The sequence below is a fragment of the Fulmarus glacialis genome, unplaced genomic scaffold, assembly GCF_000690835.1.
Source record: "Fulmarus glacialis isolate BGI_N327 unplaced genomic scaffold, ASM69083v1 scaffold3249, whole genome shotgun sequence".
NCBI classification, from domain to species: domain Eukaryota; kingdom Metazoa; phylum Chordata; class Aves; order Procellariiformes; family Procellariidae; genus Fulmarus; species Fulmarus glacialis.
The window spans coordinates 44,968-69,213 of record NW_009232482.1 but is presented as its reverse complement, the minus strand read 5'-3'; the positions used below and the strand labels follow the sequence as shown (position 1 = coordinate 69,213).

The following is a 24,246-nucleotide window of genomic DNA, read 5'->3' as shown; positions in this document are numbered from 1 at the left end:
CATTGATCACACAGCAAATTAGAGTTGGGGAAATTAAAAATACTGTTTTCAGTGTAAAGTAACTGATATATTCATTCAGAATTTAGTGACTAAAAAAGTTGCTTATATACAAGAATGTGCTGCATATTAGATGCATTTAAGATTAGTAAAGATTTCCAGTTCATCCTTATAAATGCCTGTCTATTTTGGGGTATTTATACCATTATTAGATTTATTTTTTTCCTAAAGGAAAAAAAGCATACTAAATGGTATTTAATGCCCAAAGGGAAGCAGCTGTTGTTTTTAGTCTGTCCAGAAATCAACTGATGTTATGATTGAAGCTGGGAGAGGAAAGGCAAACTCATGTGGGAGTAATAACTGTATGAGGAAACAGGCACTCTCGGAATGAAAAAGGGTAGGTGGGTGGATTATATGCACATGATGATGATGATGCAGCTATACCCACAGGAATGCTGAGATGTTGCACTGCTCTGCCTCATTTCAAGCTTTGATTTTAATGCACAAGATCATAGGATACCAAAGCCAATTATACTCTTTAGTGAGGGCATGTCCTAGTATTGCAAAGCAAAATTATTGAAGAGTCTTCATTTAATTTGCTTGCAAATAATTCAAATAATTGACCTTATGTATCACAGTTAATGGAGTGCTACACTGAAACGGTGAGGACTGAAGGAGACTGAGGACAAGACATAGCAGTGCTCAAGGATAATATTGATTCTGATTCACTGCCTTGTACCTCGCACTGTTATTTCTATGAATGCAAAGTTAGATGTAAAACCTAATCAGAACCTAAATAATGTAAAACCTGAATTTATAATCACCTTTTTCTCTATGTACAAGACTCTATGTATGTATATTAGACCTACTTTTAAACTCCAAAGTAAGAATATTTTGTGGAAGGTTTTTCTTTATACCTGCACAACTTTATGAAAGGAACTGATAGCAACCTTTTTGCATAGATAAGAAATGAAATAAGATGAACTGATGTTTTTCAGGCAGAGGTGGTCTGAGAGCACTCTGTTGGCTACGTTGTATATCTACATTGTTTTAGCTTCACATGCAGGCAATAAATTACTTTTTGAAAAAAGAGAATCAGTTAGTTAAGAAAAAGAATCCCGAGGATGATACTGGGAATGTTATGCATGGTTTAGGCCATGATTATATGGACTGAAAGAATTGAGGGAAGTTATGCATGAGCAAAAAGCATTTTTTAAACTTTTGCTGAAGAAGTATATATACTTAGGAAGGATAGAATTTTTCTGTTGAAGAAAAATTCCATGCTTTACCTGGAACCTAAATGAAATGAAAATGTTGTGATAATTTGCTATATGAAAAGAAAATTTATCAAAATCAACATGTTGCTTTCTTAAAGCTCAATACTATTGGTAGTATTATCTATTGATTTTATATTAATATAAATGTTCTGAGTCAGAGACATTAGCTTGCTGGACATTGTTTCAGCCACAAATCAAGTGAGGTTATAATAAGGGAGAAATTACTGTGCTTTGAAATGCATTCCAATCTTCAGTGTAATATTCTGAGATACTTATTCTTTTATGGAAATAAACATTGAAACTTCATAGCTGCTGATTAGTATAATTCACTGTTCTAGTTTATTTCCAGAAAATATCAAGTACTTACGCAGACTTATATCTGATATACGTGCTCAGTGAATTTTACTGGAAATGACTAGTGCAGAAGAAAAATTGCAAGATTGGGTTTAAAAAGGGATTGAGAAACTCCAAGAAAGGTTACATTCCACAGGCAAATCTGGCTCAAATGAGATGCAAACAACTCATAAATAAATGAATTCAGTATGCAGATTTAGTGAACAGATAACTCAATAATATCATTCCACAGTGTTTCATTCTTCAGGTAGCTTAGTATGAATTGCTGTTCTCAGCAGAGACCTTTAAAGTCCATGGAACTTGAAATCTTGAAGTCCTCACTCAAAGAAAAACTCTACCTGAGGTCAGTTTGAGTTCTACTTGTGTAAGGATTTAAAAGAAAATTCTGAAAAGATTTTGACATTTGGCTTTATTGTTTTAGTTGATAAAGGGCAACGAGCATTAGATATAGTAGTAACTGTTTTAAACAGACAAATAATATCACTTATACTGTGAAATATATTGCAATATAGTCCGCCTTTGTGGTGTCCAAAGCTGCCTCTTTGAAATGCATTCACAATTTCACCAAACTTTATACCACTGAGGCTGCTCAGCCTTCTTCTGATGTTGAGAGCAATCCATTATTGTGCGCTCTTTAGGACTGTCCTCTATTTAAGAGGTGGTTACCTTTAAATGTTTTCTCATTTCTGGTCTTCAGGAATGACACAACAGGTATGGCATGTGGTCTTTCAAGTGCTTTTTATTTTACAAGCAAGTGTTTCACCCTGTGGAAGTGTTGTATACTGCCCTTAAATATTACACTGAGTTCTCTGTCACAAGAGACATAACTTGCAAGAACAGCAAGAGAATTTGCTATTTGCTATTTATCTTGTTCTTTGATCAGAGTCCGTTCTTGATGTGGAAAGCTCCCTGAGAACCAAGCATTAACATATCCATCAATGCTTGACATTAAAAAACTAAGGGTCTCAGATTTCCTCCACAGACAGAAATCTGAGCAGTGCAGTGAGTCTAACATGCTCACAATATGCTGAGTATGTGCAACTGGGCACTCGCGCAACACGTGCTGTGCAACCTATGCAGCACATTCTGTAGTGTCAAACGTACTGTGTGTGCCCAGATGACTTCTACAAAGCCTGCTCAGTGTCACTCTACATGCATTCTGCATGTACTATGATTCACGTGTCCAGGATTTCTGGCTGCCTAACAGCTGCTACCCCAGCTGGACTGCTCAGTACCTGAGAAATTCCAGATGAACAGCCAAATCAGTGATCTAGAACAAGCTAAAACAGTAGTTTACCATGAGAAGTAGGAGATTTGGCAAGTACACATCAGTGTAGACTAGAAGCTCTCTGTAAAAAAGAGATTACCTACCTGCTGCTTCACCACTTCTGTTCCCGCACTGGGATATATATAAAAATAAAGCCTCAATACACTTAGTCTCCACTGATTTCTTCTCTCCTGGAAAGCTGCCTGCATGTTACAGATGTCCTCTGCCACTTAACAGAAAGTCAATCTTGGTCTCAGGACACAACAGTTGTGTCAGAAAAAGGAACACGAGTAGTATTTCTACCATATTTAATCTCGGATGTGTAGCTATGCTGTTTACTCCTGAGGGATGTCACTTATGACTAACATAACAAAGCACATTAGCTCTGCAAAACCTGCAGCCATCTGTGAGAAAAACAGAAGAGAAAACAGGCCATGGGGACAAACAGTCCCCCAGCTGTAATTTCCCAGCTGGGATGTTATTCAATGTGGCCCAGTGCCTAGAAGTCCCACTCTGTTTCTGATCTCCAGGTCAGTTTCAAAGCAGTTTTGTAAGAAACCAGGCATGTTTATGTGTCCACCAAAAATAGCAGTAGCTGTTAAAACTGAAGCCATTCAGCATGGCTGACACAGTCTTCAGATTCTTTCTCCTTAAATTCTTGGCCCAATTGTTTTGCAACCTAATGCTGAAAAAACATAGTTCCTATGTGTGTTTGTTTTGGATAAATATCTAATCATCGTGCCATTATGACTACAGTTTTGGAATTTATTTTTTAAATGTTACATTTTGATTTTTGGAAGCATGGAATTGAAAACACAGAAAAACAGCTGAGTTTCTGCAGATTTTATTTTCTTAACCACCTTGTCACCATCTGCAGTTTTTCTCTGTTAGAAATGTGATTTACTTTGCTTTGCAGGACGCTACATCTTATTTTTCTGTTTGGTTACAACTCCTTCCATTTTAACTTATTTCCTTCTTTCCATGATGAAATATAACTTACTTTCACCCTGATTCTGTTAAGGTTCTTTTTCTACCGATGCCCAACTCACATCAGGCGTGACTTTTATGGCTCAGTTTAGCCAGGGATCTGAGAGCACAATGTAAAAATGCTGTGATCTCTCACAGTGTCTTTCATAAGATCTCTCTCAAGGTGCTGTAATGCAGAATAGATGTCATGCATTTCATACAGGCCTGGCAGGTAGCTACAAAATGGTAACAGGTTGCTACCATCCTGGGGCAGACTCAGTGTTGTGATGAAAGTTTCCACAACCTATTTTCTTGTTCTGGGAGCAGCCAGTTGGCTCGTAATATAAAGCAGAGAGTGACAAGAATATATTTTTCTTTCTTGCTAGCAGTTCAGTGAAAGGTTCATGTTAATGAATTTTTTGTTTCTTCACAGTGTTCATAGTGAGTTAGGGTAACCCTTGTTTGTAATCAATAAATCATATTTTTGATTTACATGAAAATTTGTGCTTAGAATCTCAGAATTCACTGCAATGTGAGCAGGACTCACACTGTGTTGGAGTAGTGTGGTTACATTTGCTTAGTGAAATGATTAAGAAATGAATAATAAAGTAATACTTTTAGCTGAATGAGAGTCTCTAGAAAACTGATAATAAGATGTGCAAACAAGGAGAAAATACAGACAAGAACATGAACTCTATTATAATAGCCTGTAAAACATTACCGTGCCTTTCTGAAATCAGGAGAGACAATCCATCTTTGCTATACTTACTGTAGGCAATGTAAACATTATAGGTCTAACTCTTGTCTCACTTCAGAGGTACACCTAGAGTGATGGCAGCTATAACAGAGCTGTCTGTTCTGCTACTGCTCCAGCGCGGGGTCATGCTTGGGCAATTGTCAGAGAAGACAGAAGGAAAGATGTCATTGCTACATCTCTGTCAGTCCTTAGTTGGTGTAGGATTTGTCTTCCCTGCTCTGTTAGAGCTGAGACTGACAAGAGAACCAGGGAGCCCTAGCAGCTTTCTGGCAGCCTTTCTCCTTTTTCTGCTCCTCCCTATAAGAAGAGGATACCATCTTCGGTAATATAAAATCGTCTTTGCAGCAGCACTCAGGAAACTTATTTTGGAAGGTACAAATCTTTTGGCTTCACGGGGCAATGCATATGTTTATGCCAATGCTAAATACTGTCCATTGTTTCAGAGTAGCTTACATATGTTTGTTTTTACTTTCAAACAATAGGCAATGCCCCTGGGTGACAGCACATAGGCTGAATGGGTCCTTAGAATGAGAAAATATGATTTGTGAAATGACTTATTCAGAAAATACCAAACTGAATGAATTCATTTGAACAGCTCTATTATGCTCCCCTGATGTGCTATTCTTTAAACAGAGGAACCTTATTAGTGTAACAGTCACTCCAGGACTAAGATGTTAATATTTTCTTTGGATCTGTGTTGGAATCTACATATGTAGGAAACATTTTCTAATTACAAATTATGTTCTGTTCTTTAGAAACAGAAGTATTTTCAGGGGAAAAAGTTATGCTCAGGAAGAAACCAAGTAAACACTTTTTACTTAAGATTTTCACTAGAATAACTAAAAGCAAATGGACCAAGCTCATTGGATTTGCTATGAACTGCCATGACTATAAACTTGGAAAAGTACCTCTCACTAACAGATTTTCTGCTTGGAGGCTGTCTACAGACTGAAAACAGGTAGTCGTTGCTGGATTGCTATACTGCATTTTGCTGTTTTATTAGGCTATTCAGTTCTTAAGTCAGTCTATTAAATTTGCTCTTTTAAAGAAAAGATGCTAAATGATAGTTAATGCTATATTATGGGGTTTTTTTAACATCCTACAATCCTTTCGACATAACATTTTCACTGATCAGGTCTGTCTTTAGTACTGGATGGCCTGAGATTTTATAAGTGAAGAATCAAGCCTTCAAACTCTAGAGAAGTAGACCTTAGCTTATTCAGAGTAGCGTTGTCAAAGAATGATACCCCTTCATGAGCACAGAAATAGAAAATTGTTTTTCATAGGATCTTGTGGTTCATTTACAGCATTTACATGTGGTTCATCTGGACAGCATTCATGCAGACTTGCAGTATAGGCATACATACTTACATGTACTAAAATACAATAGCTGTTTTTTTCTAATCAAACTAGTTCCTAAACCATGTAGGACTACTGATGTCTCCACAGCTGGTTGTGAATGTTGCAGAAGGAGTGCAGTCAACCAAGAATAGCTGTATTATGAAGATGTTCTCATGCACTTTAGTTAAGGCTGAGGGAAGATGCCTGTTCAGAGCTAATGACATCATTATGCCAGTTATATAGAATCAGGTTGCATTTTAATTTGCTGAGCAATTCAAGAAGCTTATCCACAACAGTAAATATATACTGTTTCTTTACAGAAAGCTATTTCATTTTTCACTGGGATGCTAATATGTGTCTAACACTCAAAAAGCCATTTCTCAAAGGCTTGGTATATGTATACAGGTAAATGAACATTAAAAAAATAAAAGTCATACACCCGTTCTCACTCTGACCTTGTTTCCATCACCCTGAAACCTTGACATGCCCTCAAAACGTGGTAGCATATCTAAGCAGCTCCAACACCATAATTTTTTAAAATTTATTTGATTTTTAATTTTGTGTCATATTTGTCAGATTCTTAACATCAGTCTAAGTATGTCTCATCTAACCAGAAGTCACACAGAAATATGAGCTTGATTCCAGGACAACTTCTTGGGTAAGATAGCAAAATTTTAAAAGGTTGTGAAACAGAAGTATATAGTGAGGCCTGGAACTCGGTACTTAATTTTCCGTTGGGTAGCCCTGGCCAGAAAAAAAATCACGAAATGAAACTAGACATCAAATTGTTGCATAGAAAGTACAAAGCCATGAAGGCAGTATTATAACAGAAAATAACTGTGTCCATATTATACTTGCATATGTTCACTCTCTGTTCAAAATATTAACTGAGACCAATGTATTATTACCAGAAAACTTGTTGGTAAAATTCCTTGTCTTTGACTTTGCCTATTTGTGCTTTAAGACCCTTTATTTATTTTTTAAGCTTCTTAAATTTGGACATCATTAAAAAAAAAATAAAGAGAGAGGAGCTGTATATAAAGCTGTTCCTCTAACTTTATATTTCTTATTCTTTCTCTTCACATTAATTTCTCAGAAATAATCAAGAGAGAAGCTGCATTTAGTCATATGAGCATCCAGAGTACTAAATTCATATATTATGATTCCTTATCCATATGGCATTGCTTTTCAGCCATGCTTTTTGGGCCAGCTTAATATTTAATTCATGAACAAATAGATGTGATAAACAACAGAGCAACAGTTTCCAGATGTGCATCATTTCTGTCTCTTTTCCAGCATATGAAAAGAAGATAGATACACAGAATATTTGTTAACTTTGATCAACACCTGAAATAACACTCTGGCATCTAAGGTATAGCTTAAATGAAATTTAGACACCTAAATTCAGGAGAGCTATCTAGGAAAAAAAAAAACACAACTAATGACTTTAATTCCTGAAATACAACAAACTGCCTTTGCTAGTGCATACAGAAGCTCTGCTTTATTGACTGAGCTGCCTATCTCCTACATACTGAGAATGCAGAAATGATGCGTCCTTCTGCTCACGTCTCTTGGAGTGTGTTTGCTGCTAAACATCCATGCTTGGCTAAAACTGCCTGGGCAACATTGAGTTCAACTTTAAAAAAAAAACCAGCTGGGCAGTGACAGCCAACCTTGGGACGATAGAATAAAGGTCTGAGCATTTGTTTCTAAATTCAGAAAGCATCCAGGTTCTGAATTCTAGTTTCAAGGAAATGTTGAACTGCAGTCCAGAGCCCTTAGTGCTTTCTGTTCATTATCCTAGATATCCCAGTATTGTGTATGTATGTGGGCTGTTAGGAATTTATGTGCATCAGCCACTTCCCATACTGTGCTTTCTATGGAAAGGAGTCCTGTGCCTTTGGGTGAATGGGAGCTGTGGTACATGCTAGCATGTCCCTCATTTAGATGAATGGGACCTTGGGGAACACCTCAACAATTAAGGCCTCTGCAGCCAATGACAGTCCGTACTTAGAGGAAGAGAGAGGTCTAGAATGCTGTCATCAGAAAAATAAGTTCAGTTTCTGTACAGTTTTCCTGTATAGCCCTATCAAAGCATTTTCTTCTGTACCAGCCAGAAGGTATGAAAGGCCATTAAAAAAAAATGTGGCATAAAGGGGACTGTGGAAATGCAGGCCAAACAATGAACAATTGCAGGAATTCCCATCAATCAGAAAGTGTAAGTAATCATCTTGTGAGAAAAAAAAGTATGATGTAATCTGGCCAGAACTAACACGAACATGTAGGAAATGGGGAGGAGACTTAATATGGAGGTTAGAAATAAATGCATGGGAATGGGGACAGAGTGTAGAGGACTATATATTGAGTAGCTCAAGGAATAATGAGTGAAGTCAAATACAGTGTCATCCTATAGCAATGAGTGACAGAGACTGCTGTCTCATAAGCTTTCTGTCTGTAAATTTGATCATGCTTGAAGGTATTAAATAATGGTGTGGATAAAAACTGTGATTGTCTCAGCTGAGTATGGCAAGGAAGGGAACATGCCCCAGTCAGATATTTTAAATAGTAATCTCAAAATGTGCAGTATCCTACATCATAGTAAAATGTATGCATTTGAATCTGTGATATTTATACTTCAAAGAATGAGAGTATGTTGGGAAAATTGTGTATTTCCAAGTGTGTTTACCCATGCGCTGAGTTTAGGCTGTGGTTTGCAGCTGTGGATTTGGTGTGGAAGTCAGGATTGTGCTTCCAATTCTCAACCTGTCATCTTTCCTGGGGTCTCTGACTGCTGAGTTCTACTAAATACTGTCAGCTACCTTGCCCGCAATGGTCTGCCACAACTCTTTGCTGGCAGTTACCATCTCCAATCCTTTCTTCCCAGCACAGCTGGCAAAAAGTGTTTACTAGCGTTTCAGACATTCTATTTGACTTGATGATAGTGTCACAGCTTAAATTGCTGGTATGCTTGTGCTGAGATGCCAAATCATGCTGGAGTAGCCAGAACGCAGGCAGACATTTGCTTCTACCTGCTCTGCTGCGGGGACAGTAACCTTTGAAGCAAACCTTGGGAAGGAGGGAAGGGAGAGGGAAAAGGAGAAAGGAGAGCCAGTAAAATCTTAAACTGCTGCAGATGTTTCTTCACTGAACAAAAGGCAGAAATCTGCTGCAGCAGGTTATACGTTACCGTATGTTACCTCAAGTATTGTCATTAATATATTTTTAATGCTGATGAGGGTTGTATTTCATAGCTTGAAAAATGTGTATGCTATAGTCAGGAGGCTCTGAGTGCTGCAATAGTGGTTTTTCTTTCCTGATGCCTCTGAGGGCTTTCTGAAAGTTAGGACTTGTCAGATTACATGGGGATTTGGCCAACCATGTATCCCAAAATAGAGCACTTGTGTCAGAAATAGTGTTGAGCCAGCTTACTAGTGCAGACTACTTTGCCCCTGCATGTTGTCCTAATAGAGCCGATTGACATGTTTTTGCCATCGGAGGACAAAGGTTGCAAAGAAGAGTCAGAATTTGCCCCAAATACTTCTCTGGGTCAGAGAAAGCTGAACAGTTTGTCTGCTCTTAGTGCTGTAGGATTTTGAGTTAGAACAGAAACTTTTTTTTTATTCCATGACTTTTCTTGTCAGATACTTTTTATCATAAGTTGTGTTCTCACACAATTTCAGCACCAGATTTTGAAAAGTATCTAACACATCTGGTAAGATTTCCAATAACTATCTGTGTTTGAATATTCTCCATTTGAGAAATTACTCCTTTCGAATATCTCCATTTGGGTTCAATGTCTCCTACATTCAGAAATCCTTTGTAAGCTGTTACAACTCTGACCTCAAGCTCAGTTAAAAATATATCTCTACAAGGCTCATGGAAGTTCTGTGATTACCCTCCTCTCTGTCTCTAAAAGCCTATGTCAGTGATTATTTGCTGAGTATACAGCTTTAATTTGAGCTCATTCAGCAGGCCTCCTTATCTGACTCAAGTGGATGCACGCAACTTTATGAATCAAATTTAATAGATCCAGAGTCTTGAGTAGGTCCTCATAGTTGGGTGATAGTTGCATCCAACTGCATATGTAGGGGCATTGCATTACAAACAACAACCCCACGTATTTCCTGTTGTGGTTTAACCCTGGCTGGCAACTAAGCACCGCACAGCCGCTCGCTCACTTCCCTCTCTAGTGGGATGGAGGAGAGAATCAGAAGGGTTAAAGTTAGAAAACTTGTGGGTTGAGATAAAGACAGTTTAATAGGTAAAGCAAAAGCTGCATGCACAAGCAAAGCAAAACAAGGAATTCCTTCACTCCTTCCCATCGGCAGCCAGGTGTCCAGCCATCCCCAGGTAAGCAGGGCTCCATCACACCTAACGGTGACTTGGGAAGACAAATACCATCACTCTGAACATCCCTCTTTCCTTCTTCTTCCCCCCAGATATTTTGCTAAGCATGACATCCTACAGTATGGAATATCCCTTTGGTCAGTTGGGGTCAGCTGTCCCAGCTATGCCCCCTCCCAACTTCTTATGCAGCCCCCGCCTACTCGCTGGTGGGGCTGTGAGGGAAGCAGAAAAAAAGATCAATCTAACACTTAGAACATATAGCATTATTAGGGACCCAAAATGCCCTGGAGGGTGATTTCCAAGAAGGTTCCCTGGATGCATAAGAGGATGTTCTGCTAGATATTTTATGTAACAATTTGAGCTCATTCATCAGGACTCCTTATCTGACTCAAGTGGATGCACGCAACTTTATGAATCAAATTTAATAGATCCAGAGTCTTGAGTAGGTCCTCATAGTTGGGTGATAGTTGCATCCAACTGCATATGTAGGGGCATTGCATTACAAACAACAACCCCACGTATTTCCTGTTGTGGTTTAACCCTGGCTGGCAACTAAGCACCGCACAGCCGCTCGCTCACTTCCCTCTCTAGTGGGATGGAGGAGAGAATCAGAAGGGTTAAAGTTAGAAAACTTGTGGGTTGAGATAAAGACAGTTTAATAGGTAAAGCAAAAGCTGCATGCACAAGCAAAGCAAAACAAGGAATTCCTTCACTCCTTCCCATCGGCAGCCAGGTGTCCAGCCATCCCCAGGTAAGCAGGGCTCCATCACACCTAACGGTGACTTGGGAAGACAAATACCATCACTCTGAACATCCCTCTTTCCTTCTTCTTCCCCCCAGATATTTTGCTAAGCATGACATCCTACAGTATGGAATATCCCTTTGGTCAGTTGGGGTCAGCTGTCCCAGCTATGCCCCCTCCCAACTTCTTATGCAGCCCCCGCCTACTCGCTGGTGGGGCTGTGAGGGAAGCAGAAAAAAAGATCGATCTAACACTTAGAACATATAGCATTATTAGGGACCCAAAATGCCCTGGAGGGTGATTTCCAAGAAGGTTCCCTGGATGCATAAGAGGATGTTCTGCTAGATATTTTATGTAACACCAAAAATTATTTAAAGATGGAGAAAGAAAGAGATACAGCATCCTAGTTGAGGTATGAAGGTTTCAGGATCTCCTGGATGGAATGACTTCTTAAGCTAAACACAGGCTTGGAAAATGTAAAATAATAGCAAAGTATTAAAAAATAACAAGAGATGAGAGGTTATTGACAAAGGCTCCAGCCTGTCAATTATTAAGTCAGAAGAGACCCTGCATCAAGTTAAAGGTCTATCCACACCAATAACAAATACTGTCAAAGGGAGGGAGTTAAGGTTGTATGTGTACTCTTAGCTTGTCCAGTATTTTTATCCTTTAAGTTAGCAGTCTTTGAAACCTTGTAATAGTATTATATGGAAGGTCTGATAAAACATAAAGGAAGCTTTAAAACCTGTAATGTGGACTCAAACAAAACCAAACCACTTACTTTTTTAAATCAGTATTTTTTTCTTGTAACATACTCATTTTTGTATTGCCCTGAAGCATACACAGTATTGTCAAAGCATTCATTGTCTGTAACAAATTGGAAAATAATTTCACCTCCTTGAAACAGTCTGGAAGAACACAAAGTCAAGAAGTTAAAGGACAGCCATACTATTCAAGTTATGGACTCTGTCATATTTAGTCAGCATATAGGATACTTTCTCTGCTTTACATCAGTCTTAATTAGACTTCTCTATTCCATTTTGTCTTCTCCATTTCCCTCCTTGCTTTTGTCTCCTGTCACAAAGCTGAAGTTTTGTGTGACCAGTTCATCTCTTTTCCATACCTCAGGATGGTACATGTGTCCAGAAACACAGGCCAAAACCAACAGATTTATCACAGCCTTAATGACAGCTGGCTGCATGCTGAGTGAATTCTTAAATTCCCCAAAACTACTTTTTTGCCAAAACATGTGGAGTTGCAGCATTCAACATTTTATTGGGACTGTTATCTCCAAATGAAGAATGGCTCCACTGGAAAAAATTATTTGGTATCAGCTGCAGACCTATTTTTAGCTTCTTGTTTGGTGAAACTTCAGAAAACATAATTAGCCATATGTTGAGAGATGTTTGCCAAGTCCTAAATTCGATTTTTGCAAACCACATTTAAGCACTACCTTGTCTACAACTTTACACTGTTGGAATCAGAAGACATGGGGGTTTTTTATGAGAATGTGATTCTTCATATTTCTTTGAGTAAATATTTGTGTTTATGAAGGCTGTAGAACTGGCAGTACTAAAGACTGAAATCTTCCATTTGTTTATATGGGAAGGTCTGTGCAGGCAATGGTACTGGAATCATCCCTTATGTCTGTCACTTATGGACTTCAAGCCTTGCATTGGGGTGATGATGTTCTTAGAGGCAGAAAAGTAGAGCAGGTCAGAAACATTCATTCTCCCCCACAAGTATTTGTAGTGAAAACAGAACAAGATTACTTTAATCAAAAACATGTACAGAAAATGTTAAGGTTTTGACAAAAATAAGAGTTTCTACATGAAAACCATTTTTTTTCCAAATGAAATCTAAATAAACTGTCAAATTTCAAATTGGATTAAAACAAATTGAAAGATTAAATCATATCTGGCTAAGTCTAAGTATGGAATCATAGTCAGGTGCCTTGTGATACCATCATGTCCTCTGAACCAGAATTCCTGTTTGGGCTACTTTTCCCATAATACAATTACAATTTCTCCTCAGGAAGTTTTCTGTGAAATGAAATTCAGTTTTTGCTGTCCTGAAAAGGCAGTTTGGACTATGTGAGTTGGATAAATGTCACCTTTCTATTTCTATTCACAGAAAAAAAAGAAAAGTCTTTTGCTATAAGAATGGTAAGACTGGATTTTTATTTTTCTAGCAGAAGAAGAAGTGTTCTTTGGTTCCCCTCTAATTACAGGTGGTCCAGTTCCAACTTCTCATTCTTTAATAAAGCTGCCAAATAGAAGAAGGACAAGATTTCTTACAACATCATGGTCCATGTCATGGATGGAGCAGAAGTGTACTAAGGCTACAATGAAGAGAGGGAGGAGCATTTGGGACAGTTCCACACTGCTGGCTGGCCTAACAAAGCTTGCAATAAAAGTAGGGGTTCTGCAGCCTCTGTGCTCTCTGTCCCAGCTGTACTGAGAGTAAATTCTAGGTAATTGGAAGTCAAGCCTCTTGGCTATAATAATTTAAAAACCAGTCCCCATATTCTTCCGTTTCCACATATTTGTATTGACTGCAAGCTGTTATCTATCTGTTTGATCTTACTTTCATTGACTTGTTTGACTTGCTGTTTTTCTGTTGACCTTATTGCCACTTGATAGAAATTTATGCAAAACATTTTGATTGCTGCTGATCTGTTTCTAGCGAGGTTAAAGAAAGAGAAATAACGCTACTAAAAACATGTGTTGACAGGATAGAGAACTCGTATGTCACCTTTGTTTTCAGTTGATTCTTGATGAAAATCATATTCTCACTACTAGAACCATTTTTTCAAATGACAGTGGCATTGCCTTTTGCAGCTCACAGTGCTTAAGAAAGGGAGTTTCTAAGCCCTTACATGAAGACACATGTGTAAATGGCTTTCTGAGGCACCTATGTTAATGGTAATCCATTGAGATGAATCTCAAGATTACTACAATTTGTTTCATGACTGTCTCATGGCTCAATATTGAGTGAGTAACATCACCCTGTGTGATACAGTATAATAGAATACAAGGATATAAATATCCAGAATAGCAAAAAGCAATTTGAGGAAAAAACTGGTACATTTAGTCACATTTCACTGAGTATTGACATCAACTGAGTTGCTATATAAAGCTTTCAAAGCAGAAATAGCATGAGTGTTGATCATTTAACTGGGCTTTTATTGGTAAACATTATTAATCAAAGGGTTTTTGTCTGTAGTTACAGAAATCAATAGCTTACCTAACTGAATGGTTTTTTTGGTTGAGAGTTAGTGCAGCTGAGATGGAGGATTTATTTGGTATAGCTGGGATAGGTGAGGTTAGTTCTTTCAGTTAACCTGTTAATCAGTAGCTGAAGGCTTTTCTTAATTTTACAGATAACTTCAAGTACAGAAGAATTTGTTGGTTTAAATAGAAATAATTGAAAATAAAAAAACTTCCTGTGCAGAAAAATATGAATCTGCAATATCTATTTTATGGACAAGGAGTAGATAGGATGTTTTGGTTTGTTTTGTTTTGTTTTCTAAAAACATTCAAAACAACATAACTTGGTTGTTATACTGCTATGTATTGCATATGATACCTATTCTACAATGCTACTAAATACTTAAGAATTATTCTCGTAATTCCCAAAGAAGTTTAATTTTTCATGGTTCTTTGGTGCTCATAGAACAGTCTAATTCTCATGAACTGTGAATTTAACTGGTTTTTCACATTCTCCAGTTAAGCATTTGACAGCTTTTAATGACTTAATTTGCTCTGATTAGCTTACTCTATAAGTCTTCACTTATAAGCAAAAGGATATATTTAATTCAGAATGCATATTAATATAATATACATAATCACAGGTCTGGGGGAAAAAAGTGAATCCAGCATGAATTTTTTTTTTTTCTTTGCTTGGTATCCAGATGTATAGCTTAGTAAAGATTATGAACAAGTCTCTGCTTAGAAATTGTTCTAATTTAAAAACTTGAAAAACATAATCCCATCCTCCCTCAGAACACATATACTGCTGAAATTGCGTATTTAGGGTTATGTTTTTCTTTATTGGTTCCATTAATATCTATGAATAATGGCTTCCCATGTGGTAATCTAATTACTGTTTGAAATAATTAGTGAACTGGAACAGTGTCATAGATCAAGGAGGAAATTAATAAAAGAAGGGTAAAGGTGAATTATACGGAGCATGGGAGCCTAACGAGGAATAATGAGATAATGAAATTAAAGAAAAATTTCGATCAAAGACCAATGACATCTACACAGTGAGTTCTGTCGAGTAGCAGAACTTGCAGAAGCTCTAGCATATGGGATATTTAAAACTGAGCTAGACGAACAGGAAAAAATGGACTGTAGGGAACCAATTCTTCACTGGCAAAGAGGTGGACTAGGTGACCTAATATCTCATTTCCACTGCGAGCACGTATGAGTCTGAACAAATACTTGGAATTCTGTATGTCTTCTAGCCTTTCTTGGACTTCTTTTGTATCTAGCAGCAGGAGATTTTTATCCTGTGAAAGTGCTTGACAGTAAATACCTTCATTTTCAGTCTTTCTTACTGGACAAAGTTAAATCTGAGGATATGTAAAGCCAAATCGTGCCTACTTGTTTACTTGCATTAGCGAGAAGGAGAGAGCTCAGAAAACTACTTGTCCTGTGGATCACAAAAAATCCCCTTAAATAGTGTTTTCAAATAGTGGGAAATAAGTGATGACTTCATTGGGTTTTGACATTTTGAATTCTAACTATTTGCATTTTGTGTCTTTTACAGACCATCTGAAAGGAGAAATAACCCAGAGGCACATTCAGAGGGCTGCTCTAGGTAAAACACTTCAGATACAATAGGATACAACAGGGGCAACAAGCTCTCTCCCAGGGCTGAATCTGCTTGTGGGGCAGGTTGTATTTTCTATGACAGTTTTTGCCACAATATTTCTACAATAGCCTACACCATAAAGAATATGGACTCTGTGAACTTTCCAGAGATTTGGCTCAAAAGGCATTTGATTTTATGGGTGGTGAGAAAAATAATGCAAAAGTCTTATAGGTTTGGGGGTTTGGTATTGGCTTGCTTTCTTTTCAGCGTGACCAAAACAAGAACAGAGACATCTAAGCTCTCCTCATTTTTAGTTGTTTTTTTTTTTTTTTTTCCTTTCTGATGACTCTAATTTGAATTCCCATTAACAGACATTGATTTGTCCTGAAACTCAGCTTCTAGGCATGTTGCCACAATCTGTCTAACATCCTTTTTAATTTTCTTCATTCCAAGAGAGACTGAAGGCATATACAGGTCATTTCTTTCGCATCTAGTTATAGAAGTTAAGAAGTTATTTCTTGCAGTTTCTGTTGACACAGCTGTGAAGCTAAAAGTGTCTATGTAAGTTGTTCACATAAGTGTAAAGTCATCCAAATTTGGTTTAAGATGCTTTAAGCTGACTCCACTGACTTTGTACTGAAACAGCCCAGGAGTGTTCATATGAGAATTCCACTTTTGGGACAGTAAACTTCAGCTAAAATGTGACAGAAAACTGCTGGGGCAATAACAGTTTAAGCCCCTCTCAGATCCATAAAAGAATCCTAAAATGTGCCTTCATGGACCTTCTTTACAAAAAAGATGAAGCTAACTCAGACCAGATTGCAGTTGATGGTTTTATTTCTATGTATACATAACACAGCAAACAATATTTGTTTCTTAATAAGAGACAGAAAATTTGGGGGCTTTCTTTTCTCCCAAAAGTCAGGAAAATAAGTTACTGCAGAGTAGTAAAATAGTTTCCCCTTTCTGTTTCTAATTTAGCCATGCATCTCAAGCTCCGTTGATGACGTTATTATTTTATACCTTTATCCTTCTTTATTTTTATTTAAAAATCAGCACTGAAAATTAATGCTGTCCATGTCAATAAAGCCCAGGAGTCAAACTCAGTTTATTTTGATCAGTATGAGAAGGGGAAGTGAAGGAGGTGCTGATCTCTTTTCCCCGGTATCCAGTGACAGGACGTGTGGGAGCTGTTCAAAGCTGCATGAGGCGAGGTTCAGACTTGATATTAGGAAATGTTTCTATACCAAGAAGGTGGTCAAACACTGGAACTGCCTTCCTAGAGAGGTGGTCGATGCCATTTAAGAAGCATTTGGACAATGCCGTTAATAACATGCTTTAACTTGGTCAGCCCTGAAGTGATCAGGCAGTTGGACTAGATGATCGTTGTAGGTCCCATCCAACTGAACTGTTCTGTTCTGTTCTATTCTATTCTATTCTAGTATCTGAAGTTCAATCTAAAGGTGATATCTTCAGTATAACATAGAATTCTTTCTTGAATTCATTCCAGATTTTAATACTGTCTATTTACTAATTTTATGCCACTTTAAGAAATTACATCAAGATGAATCATATCAATGCCATTTATGAGAATTCCTTATTCAGTGTTTGAAAAAATGAAGTGATGTATTCTGACTGTATGTTTCAACCTGCATGATAACATCTGGTCTTGTATACTGATTTCTTACTATATAGAAAATTCTGTTGCAAATGCTGTTTTCAATAACTATCTAAGCTGCTTTTCATAAGATAGGTAAGCATAGTTTTTTCATGTCCTTAGGAAATGACATAGTAGTGACTTTACCAGCTATACATTCACATTGTAAATATTCTATTAGTATTCCACAACATAGCAGGCAACCCATGTGTTTTTGGCTTTTGTTTTGAGCATTGCTATCTGCTTATCATCACTAAGTCTGGACCGCACAAAGTATTTTCCAGACCTTTTTTACCCCTTCGTTATTCTTTTAAATACTGTGGATATTTTAACAATATTTATTCTATGAGTTGGGGAGTATTATTTGCCTGCCTGCCTTTTTGGATGAATGTTCTTCCAAGGAGTAACAGGTGTCAAGTCTCCCAGGATCTTCTTGATGACCAGAATGTCATCAAGACATTTTTAAATGAAAACTGCATGGTAAAAAGTCCAATTAAGAGTCTGTTGAAATCCCAACATGAAGTAAAACACACCATTGTTTTAATTAGAAACCAAGTTAACATCTTCCAGCTGCCTTTTTTTTTTTCTTAACTTAAAGCATTTTATGGTTAAAACTCTTTAAAAAGCTATTCTAGTTGGATTTTAAACAGTGTAGATCTGTTTCCCTCATGGCTATGCTTAAGATGTGGATTGCTTATTGAAGGACAACTCCACTACTCATCCCATTGTTCTTAGCTATCTCTTTTAAAACACCATATGCTGGGAGTTAACAAAGGACACAAATAAATGGGAGGTTTCATTGGAGGCAAAGGAGTGCTTCATGTTTTTCAGTACACAACCAGAAACACCAAACACTTTGTGTAAAATTGCAAGGATTCACTCTCAGTGTGACTTTCACCTTTATTAATTGTAAGAATAACCTATTATGCAAATAACTTCTTTTATTCAGTAAGATCTTTCAAAGTAACATGCTTAACTGCATTTTTAGGCAGTATTTAAAATTCTTTTTGCATGCTTAACTGCATTTTTTAGGCAGTATTTAAAATGAAATAATGTGCACGCTATTGAAGTACTGACTGAGCAAAAACATTGGGTCACCAGCATGCTTCTGGGTGGAAAAGATGGAAGAAAAGAGTGGAAACAAAAGCTTTCCCTAGGGTTTGCAAGGTTGTAGAAGGAAAATACATATTTTGTATGATTCCAATGAACATTTTCTTAAGATGCTTTCAACTAGCATTTCAGTAAAATACAGAACCTGATTCTTCATTATCTTATTCCAGTTTTGCATGGTAGAACATGATTACAAACAGACAATCAGGCTAATGTAATAATATTCATCAGCATTGGGGTAAGTTGGACCTGCCTGATGACAAAGGAAATCCTGTGACATATTGTAATGGGAAGATACTTCTATGGGGATGCAGTCATGCTAGCAAAGGCATATTTTGTACAATAATTTTCCATAACAGAAGCAACTGAACTGAGATTAGCACAGTTTTGCCTAGTCAACTACATCTTGCGTAGAGGCCTCTGCTTGGTCAGCTCTGGAAGTTAGGGAGGACCCTTGAACATACTCCTGGCTGATCTGTCCATATCAGCAGAAATGTTCAGTAAATCTACAAGTCCCCCAGGCTGTTCAGTCAGCTTCAAACAGATCTTGACAAAGCTTCATACACAGAACGGTCATTCCTTATGTGCAGTATGAAACATGTTTTCTAAATTAACATGAACGGTAGAGTCTGCAGCCAGTGATGCAGCATCTTCAGCACAGCATGCCCCTCGTTATCGATAATTGCAGTTACTTTATCAGTTGAAGTGCAGGTTTGCAGCTTTCCATTTCAAGTATTTTTCTTATTCATCTTGTTCTCTGTGAGCCTCCCTTCTCTTTTTATGTAAGTTTTGAAATCTGGGCTAGTAGCAACCTGTCAGTTCTTTTGGGATTCTCCTGAAAACATCAAGAGGTGGCAAACCCTTTCTGCTTCTGGGGAGGTTTGTGGGGTCCAAATTAATCTCTCTCTTTCTGTCCCACTCCATTGTCTCTATAGAGCTATTTGAAAAGAAAAAAAAATAGGTACAATCTAACGTGGGTAAAGATGGCAAATATGGGTCTTTGTAACGAATCTTCATCCTTTGTAAGGATTTCAGCATTAAGGCCCAGTTTTACCAACATTTTATTAAAAAAAAAACCTTTTTCCCAGGTTTTTGTAACTTGGCTTTTAGAAATAAGATTTTATATTTCTGCTGTTATTCAAAGAGCTGTTCCCAAGTTCTTTTTTGAGCAAACTTCTTTTGAAAAAGCCCATTCCTCATGAAAAATGAAATGACTAGGTGAGTCAGAAATAACAGATATATTTGAATTCCCCAAAATGCATACCAGCATTTGATTTAGAGTAGCAAATGCCTGAGATCAAGGATTTTGGCATCTGTTATTTTTATATTTGGATTTGTAACACACATTTGTTTTAAGCAAAAATAGGGAGTGTTCTCTGTATCTTTGTTCCCTCTATAGCTTTGTCTACATCATCTTTTCCTACATTTTCAAAGTTACATACCTGTTCTAAAGATATTAATATCTGTTTATTCCCTTGTTCCTGTCTGCTGTGTGTTTCTTTATAGTGTGTTTCATTCTGCTTCCTCACCTTTCCTTGATTAGAAATGAAAGAACAGTGTGACTAGTACCAGAATAAAGCAGGGACAGACCGTGCAGTATAATGCATCAGGGTACTACTGCAGGAATAATCCAGCCAGTGTTAGGAAAGAATTTCAAAGAAACTATTCCTCCAATGCACTAGTTTGTGGTGCTCTGAGAAGCTGCCACTACTGTATATCCTATACCTGATGGGATGCAAACATGTTGTCTAATGCATTTTTGCATATCTGGAGAGGTAGAATTGGGAACTGCTGCTCCCAGAGTGAGATATCATAGAATCATAGAATGGTTTGTGTTGGAAGGGACCTTTGAAGATTATTGAGTCCACCCCCCCTGCCATGGGCAGGGATATCTTTCACTAGATCAGGTTGCTAAAAGCCCCGTCCAACCTGACCTTTAACACTTCCAATATAGCCCATGCCACTAGAAAGTCTGGGCCACCATGTTTTTTATCTGGTGAGGATATAAGGTTTGTTTAGGAAGTGTATGATAGTTCTCTCTGCAACCATAGCAGCATCCTACAGACATATATAACATTAATTAGGCTAATAATTAATAACTGTCTTGAACTCATCTGCTGTGATCTGTGTGAATGGAAAGCACATAGCACTTCCAAACTGCTGGTTTGCATCAAAGCTAATCTCTTATTTAAATAAATCCATATTTAAATAAAATGACCTCAGTTTCTTTCACTGCTTTACATCTTGTAACTGAGATGCCTTTTAACTTTGTTCATACGAAGCAGGAGAGTCTTGATCTGTACTAATGCCATGAAATGAAGACACAAGTGTTTTCAATCACAAAATGACAGAAGTGAGGAAAGTGGCAGTCTGTGTTTTCCCACACAAATCCAACACAGTCCATGGAGATTAATAGATGGCCTGTTTTAAGACCATCATTCCTGGTGCTAAAAATGGTATCTAACGTATGGGCTAAATAAAGCACTTTAGAGAAATAATCTGTTTGAAGTCCAGAATTTTAAGATTTTTTTTTTTTTACAAGACATAAAGGAAAACGTCCCCAGTGCTGCTACGCATCCAAAGATGCTTCCTCTAAAACCGTGTAGGTGGGCTCCTGTATTTCCAGTCTGTAAAATATGCTACTTCTGGCCAAAAAAAAAAAAAAAAAAAAAAAAAAGAGCAGTGTAGATAGTTTGCAGTGGCCTCAGAATAAGGGAAAGATTTCTCTTAGAAATTCACATTGATATGCGCAATGTTTCTGTGTGTTATGTTCTTCTATATATTCGTGCTTGAAATCTCAAGCAACAGCAGTGTTTTTGTAAAAGTTCGCTGCTCTTGTGCATGCAGGGCACTGATTTTATTCCTAGGGTGACCTCTAGTGGTATCAAGGCCGCTTTTTTTAGTGATGGGTTTCATTTCTTCAGTCTTTCTATTTCAAAGGAAAAAAAATCAGAAATACTTTGCATTACGGTTTATTTTTGGAATTCTGAGACTGACAGAAAGCTGGTAAGATTGTGCTTGTTAAAAAGGATGATGATTTTTCACTATTGCTAATACAAAGATATCAACAGCAAAACTGGCTGAAAATTCAGAAACCAGTGCCTCTTTGCCTTTTTTAAAATAAGGTTTTTACTCTGACAAAGTTAAAGATACTTGCGAATTTGCTTTGTGCAATTATTGTAACATATGAAGTGCTTTTAGAAATATTTACCAAATCAGTTTTTAAGCAAATGCTTGAAATACTGATGGACAATTAATTCTGAAAACATATTTAAGTAGTTATACAGGATATTATAAGTAGATCAGAGGATCTTTATAGCTTCTTGTTACTGCAGTGTATTTAAGTCATCGTAGCTATTCCAGATTTGTCCTGGAGGAAAAAAGCATAGACTTTAGTCTGTGGTAACCGTGAAGTTACACACCATAACAGACTTCTCTCTTGTTTTCACATGCTATTTTGTGCTTCAAGTCGGCACAGTATATGGCTAAAACTCTGAGCTCTTGAAGAGCTTTTGTATTTTTGTATGTACCAAGTTCTTCTGTAAAGATGATCACAATCAGGAAAAAGAACCACAGATTTGAAGCAGCAGCTAGACAAGCAGCAATGAGTCCCTTGTGGCAGTACTTGGAGTTTCGTCTTAAGTAATGTGTTTTGGGTTTTTCCCAGCATTATGTAGGAATGACGTTTAAAACTGTAAGAGTATATTCTAATTAGAAGACACTTCTTAAACCTGTCTCTTCAGGCCTCAAGCCCACACAGACCTTTCTTTCCATAAGTTTCTCTTCAGTCTTTCTGGGTGTTTTGTAGTTTTATTTGTTGCTGTGTTTTTTCTTACTCTTTTTAGCAGGTTTTACTGGGTGCAATGCTAAATTATAGAGGCAGCCATGAGTTTTCTCTTTCATTGTGCCTTCAGGAACTGCATCTTTACTGGAAATCTTTGCAAAAATGTTCTCCTGAACTGTCAAAAAATTCTGAGATTACTCTTGTGTTCCTATTAAGCTTCCTATGTAACCCACTCCACTTCAGCTTATCAGATCTCAAAAAAGAGCGAAGACATCTTTGGATCAAGTGATATTTTTATTTGGAGTCATGAACTTGTAGCACAGCTATCCAGTTCGCAGTTTTATTGACATTGACTTTAGCATTTCACTGTTGTTGGAACAGCTTGCAGTCTCTGTAAGCTTTCTTGCAATAAGTATTTCTTCTGAAATACTGAAAAGTTCAGTGCAAATTGCATTATTATTTAGAGACTCCTTCTGGTGACTAGTAAGTAAGCAAGACAGAATCTGGAGGTGAAGCTTTTAATTTTCTAATTTTGTCTTTTAAAATTAAGACATTAGGAAAAAGATGCTATGAGGATAGTTACACATTGAAAGAGATCCTCAGAAAAGTTTGCAGGATCTCTGTCCTTGGAGTTTTTCACGACATCTCTGGAAAATCTAGTCTGATTCAGCTTTCACCCAAATTAGAGCAGTAGGTTGGACCACACTGCCTTCCAAGGTCCCTTCCAACCAGACTGATTCTGTAATTCTAAGACTTGAGGTGGACTTGAAGTGGAGTGAGCAAAAAATAAATTTGGTTTTGTGCACACAGTCTACTGATTCTAGGCCTAAGCTTGTTTGCTTTTGCTTCAGTATATCTCAGAGTAGCCTCTCTCTATTAGCTCTAAAAAGCTAGTAGGATAATTAAAAGTAACTTACAGTTCAAGATGCTGCAAACTTCTTTCTTCTGGCCATGTGGGTGTGTTGGGCAGCTTGACTAGAGCTGTATCAGTCAGAGTTCCCTCCATGAGAGCTCTTTGTAACAAATAAAAATCCTGTAATCTAATGAACAGTAAACAACAAATGGAGCTCTTTCACATCTGTATTTGCTTTGATTTTTTCAAGGTAAAGGTCAGACCTAGAATAGTAATTTCCATTTGATCATGTAAAACACAGGACAAGGTGTGAATGAGAAATAGCATGGCTAATGCGATAGCCAGTGTTTCAGAGCACGCTGCAAATCTGGTGAAAAACTTCTTCCATTTTACGTTTTGCTGAAATGGCTAAAAGAAATCAATGCACTACTTCTTTGCTCAAAAATTTTTGTGTGTTTAAGATCAAAGAAAATAATGACTTGGAACAAGAAGTTACTGATAATATCCCACAAATGTGCAGAGGTTGGATATCCTTCTACAGATAAGAATCTTGTGGATAAGTTGTAATTCTTTCCGGATATGTCCGGGTTGTCTCTTCTCAGTATACAGTACAGTGTAATTCAGCTGGCAGCTACCAGAACATTGAGCTCAATGTCCTTTCCTTCATAGGTCATAGGAAAGAGCTGTCTGAGTTATGAGAAGTGCCTAAATACCTGTATACTTCTTGCACCTTCTTGAGCTGGTAGCCCAGCACAGAGAGCCTAGCTGTTCTGCAGCTGCAGCCGATGGGTATGTGCGTGGGAGGACCAGCAAAAGTGTGGCACTCAGTTAGTGTGGCATATCAGTGGGATATGAGTGTGGCTAGCAGGGACAGAGGGTCCCAAAAACATAATCTGGTCCCCACAACTGTCCAAGTTGTGTATGGCCCTAATCTAGCACTTGTGCCAGAACACTGAACAACATCAAAATGAATCTT

General features: G+C 37.5%; 1 protein-coding gene across 1 annotated transcript in view; it reads left to right on the top strand.

Moving 5' to 3' along the window:
• The window catches only part of KIF6 (kinesin family member 6), a 55,815-nt gene that overhangs the window by 10,913 nt on the left and 20,656 nt on the right, over window positions 1-24,246 (top strand). The window contains exon 3 of the mRNA XM_009584904.1: window positions 15,822-15,872. Coding sequence (XP_009583199.1) covers window positions 15,822-15,872 — 51 coding nt within the window. The remainder of the gene's footprint in view (window positions 1-15,821; window positions 15,873-24,246) is intronic.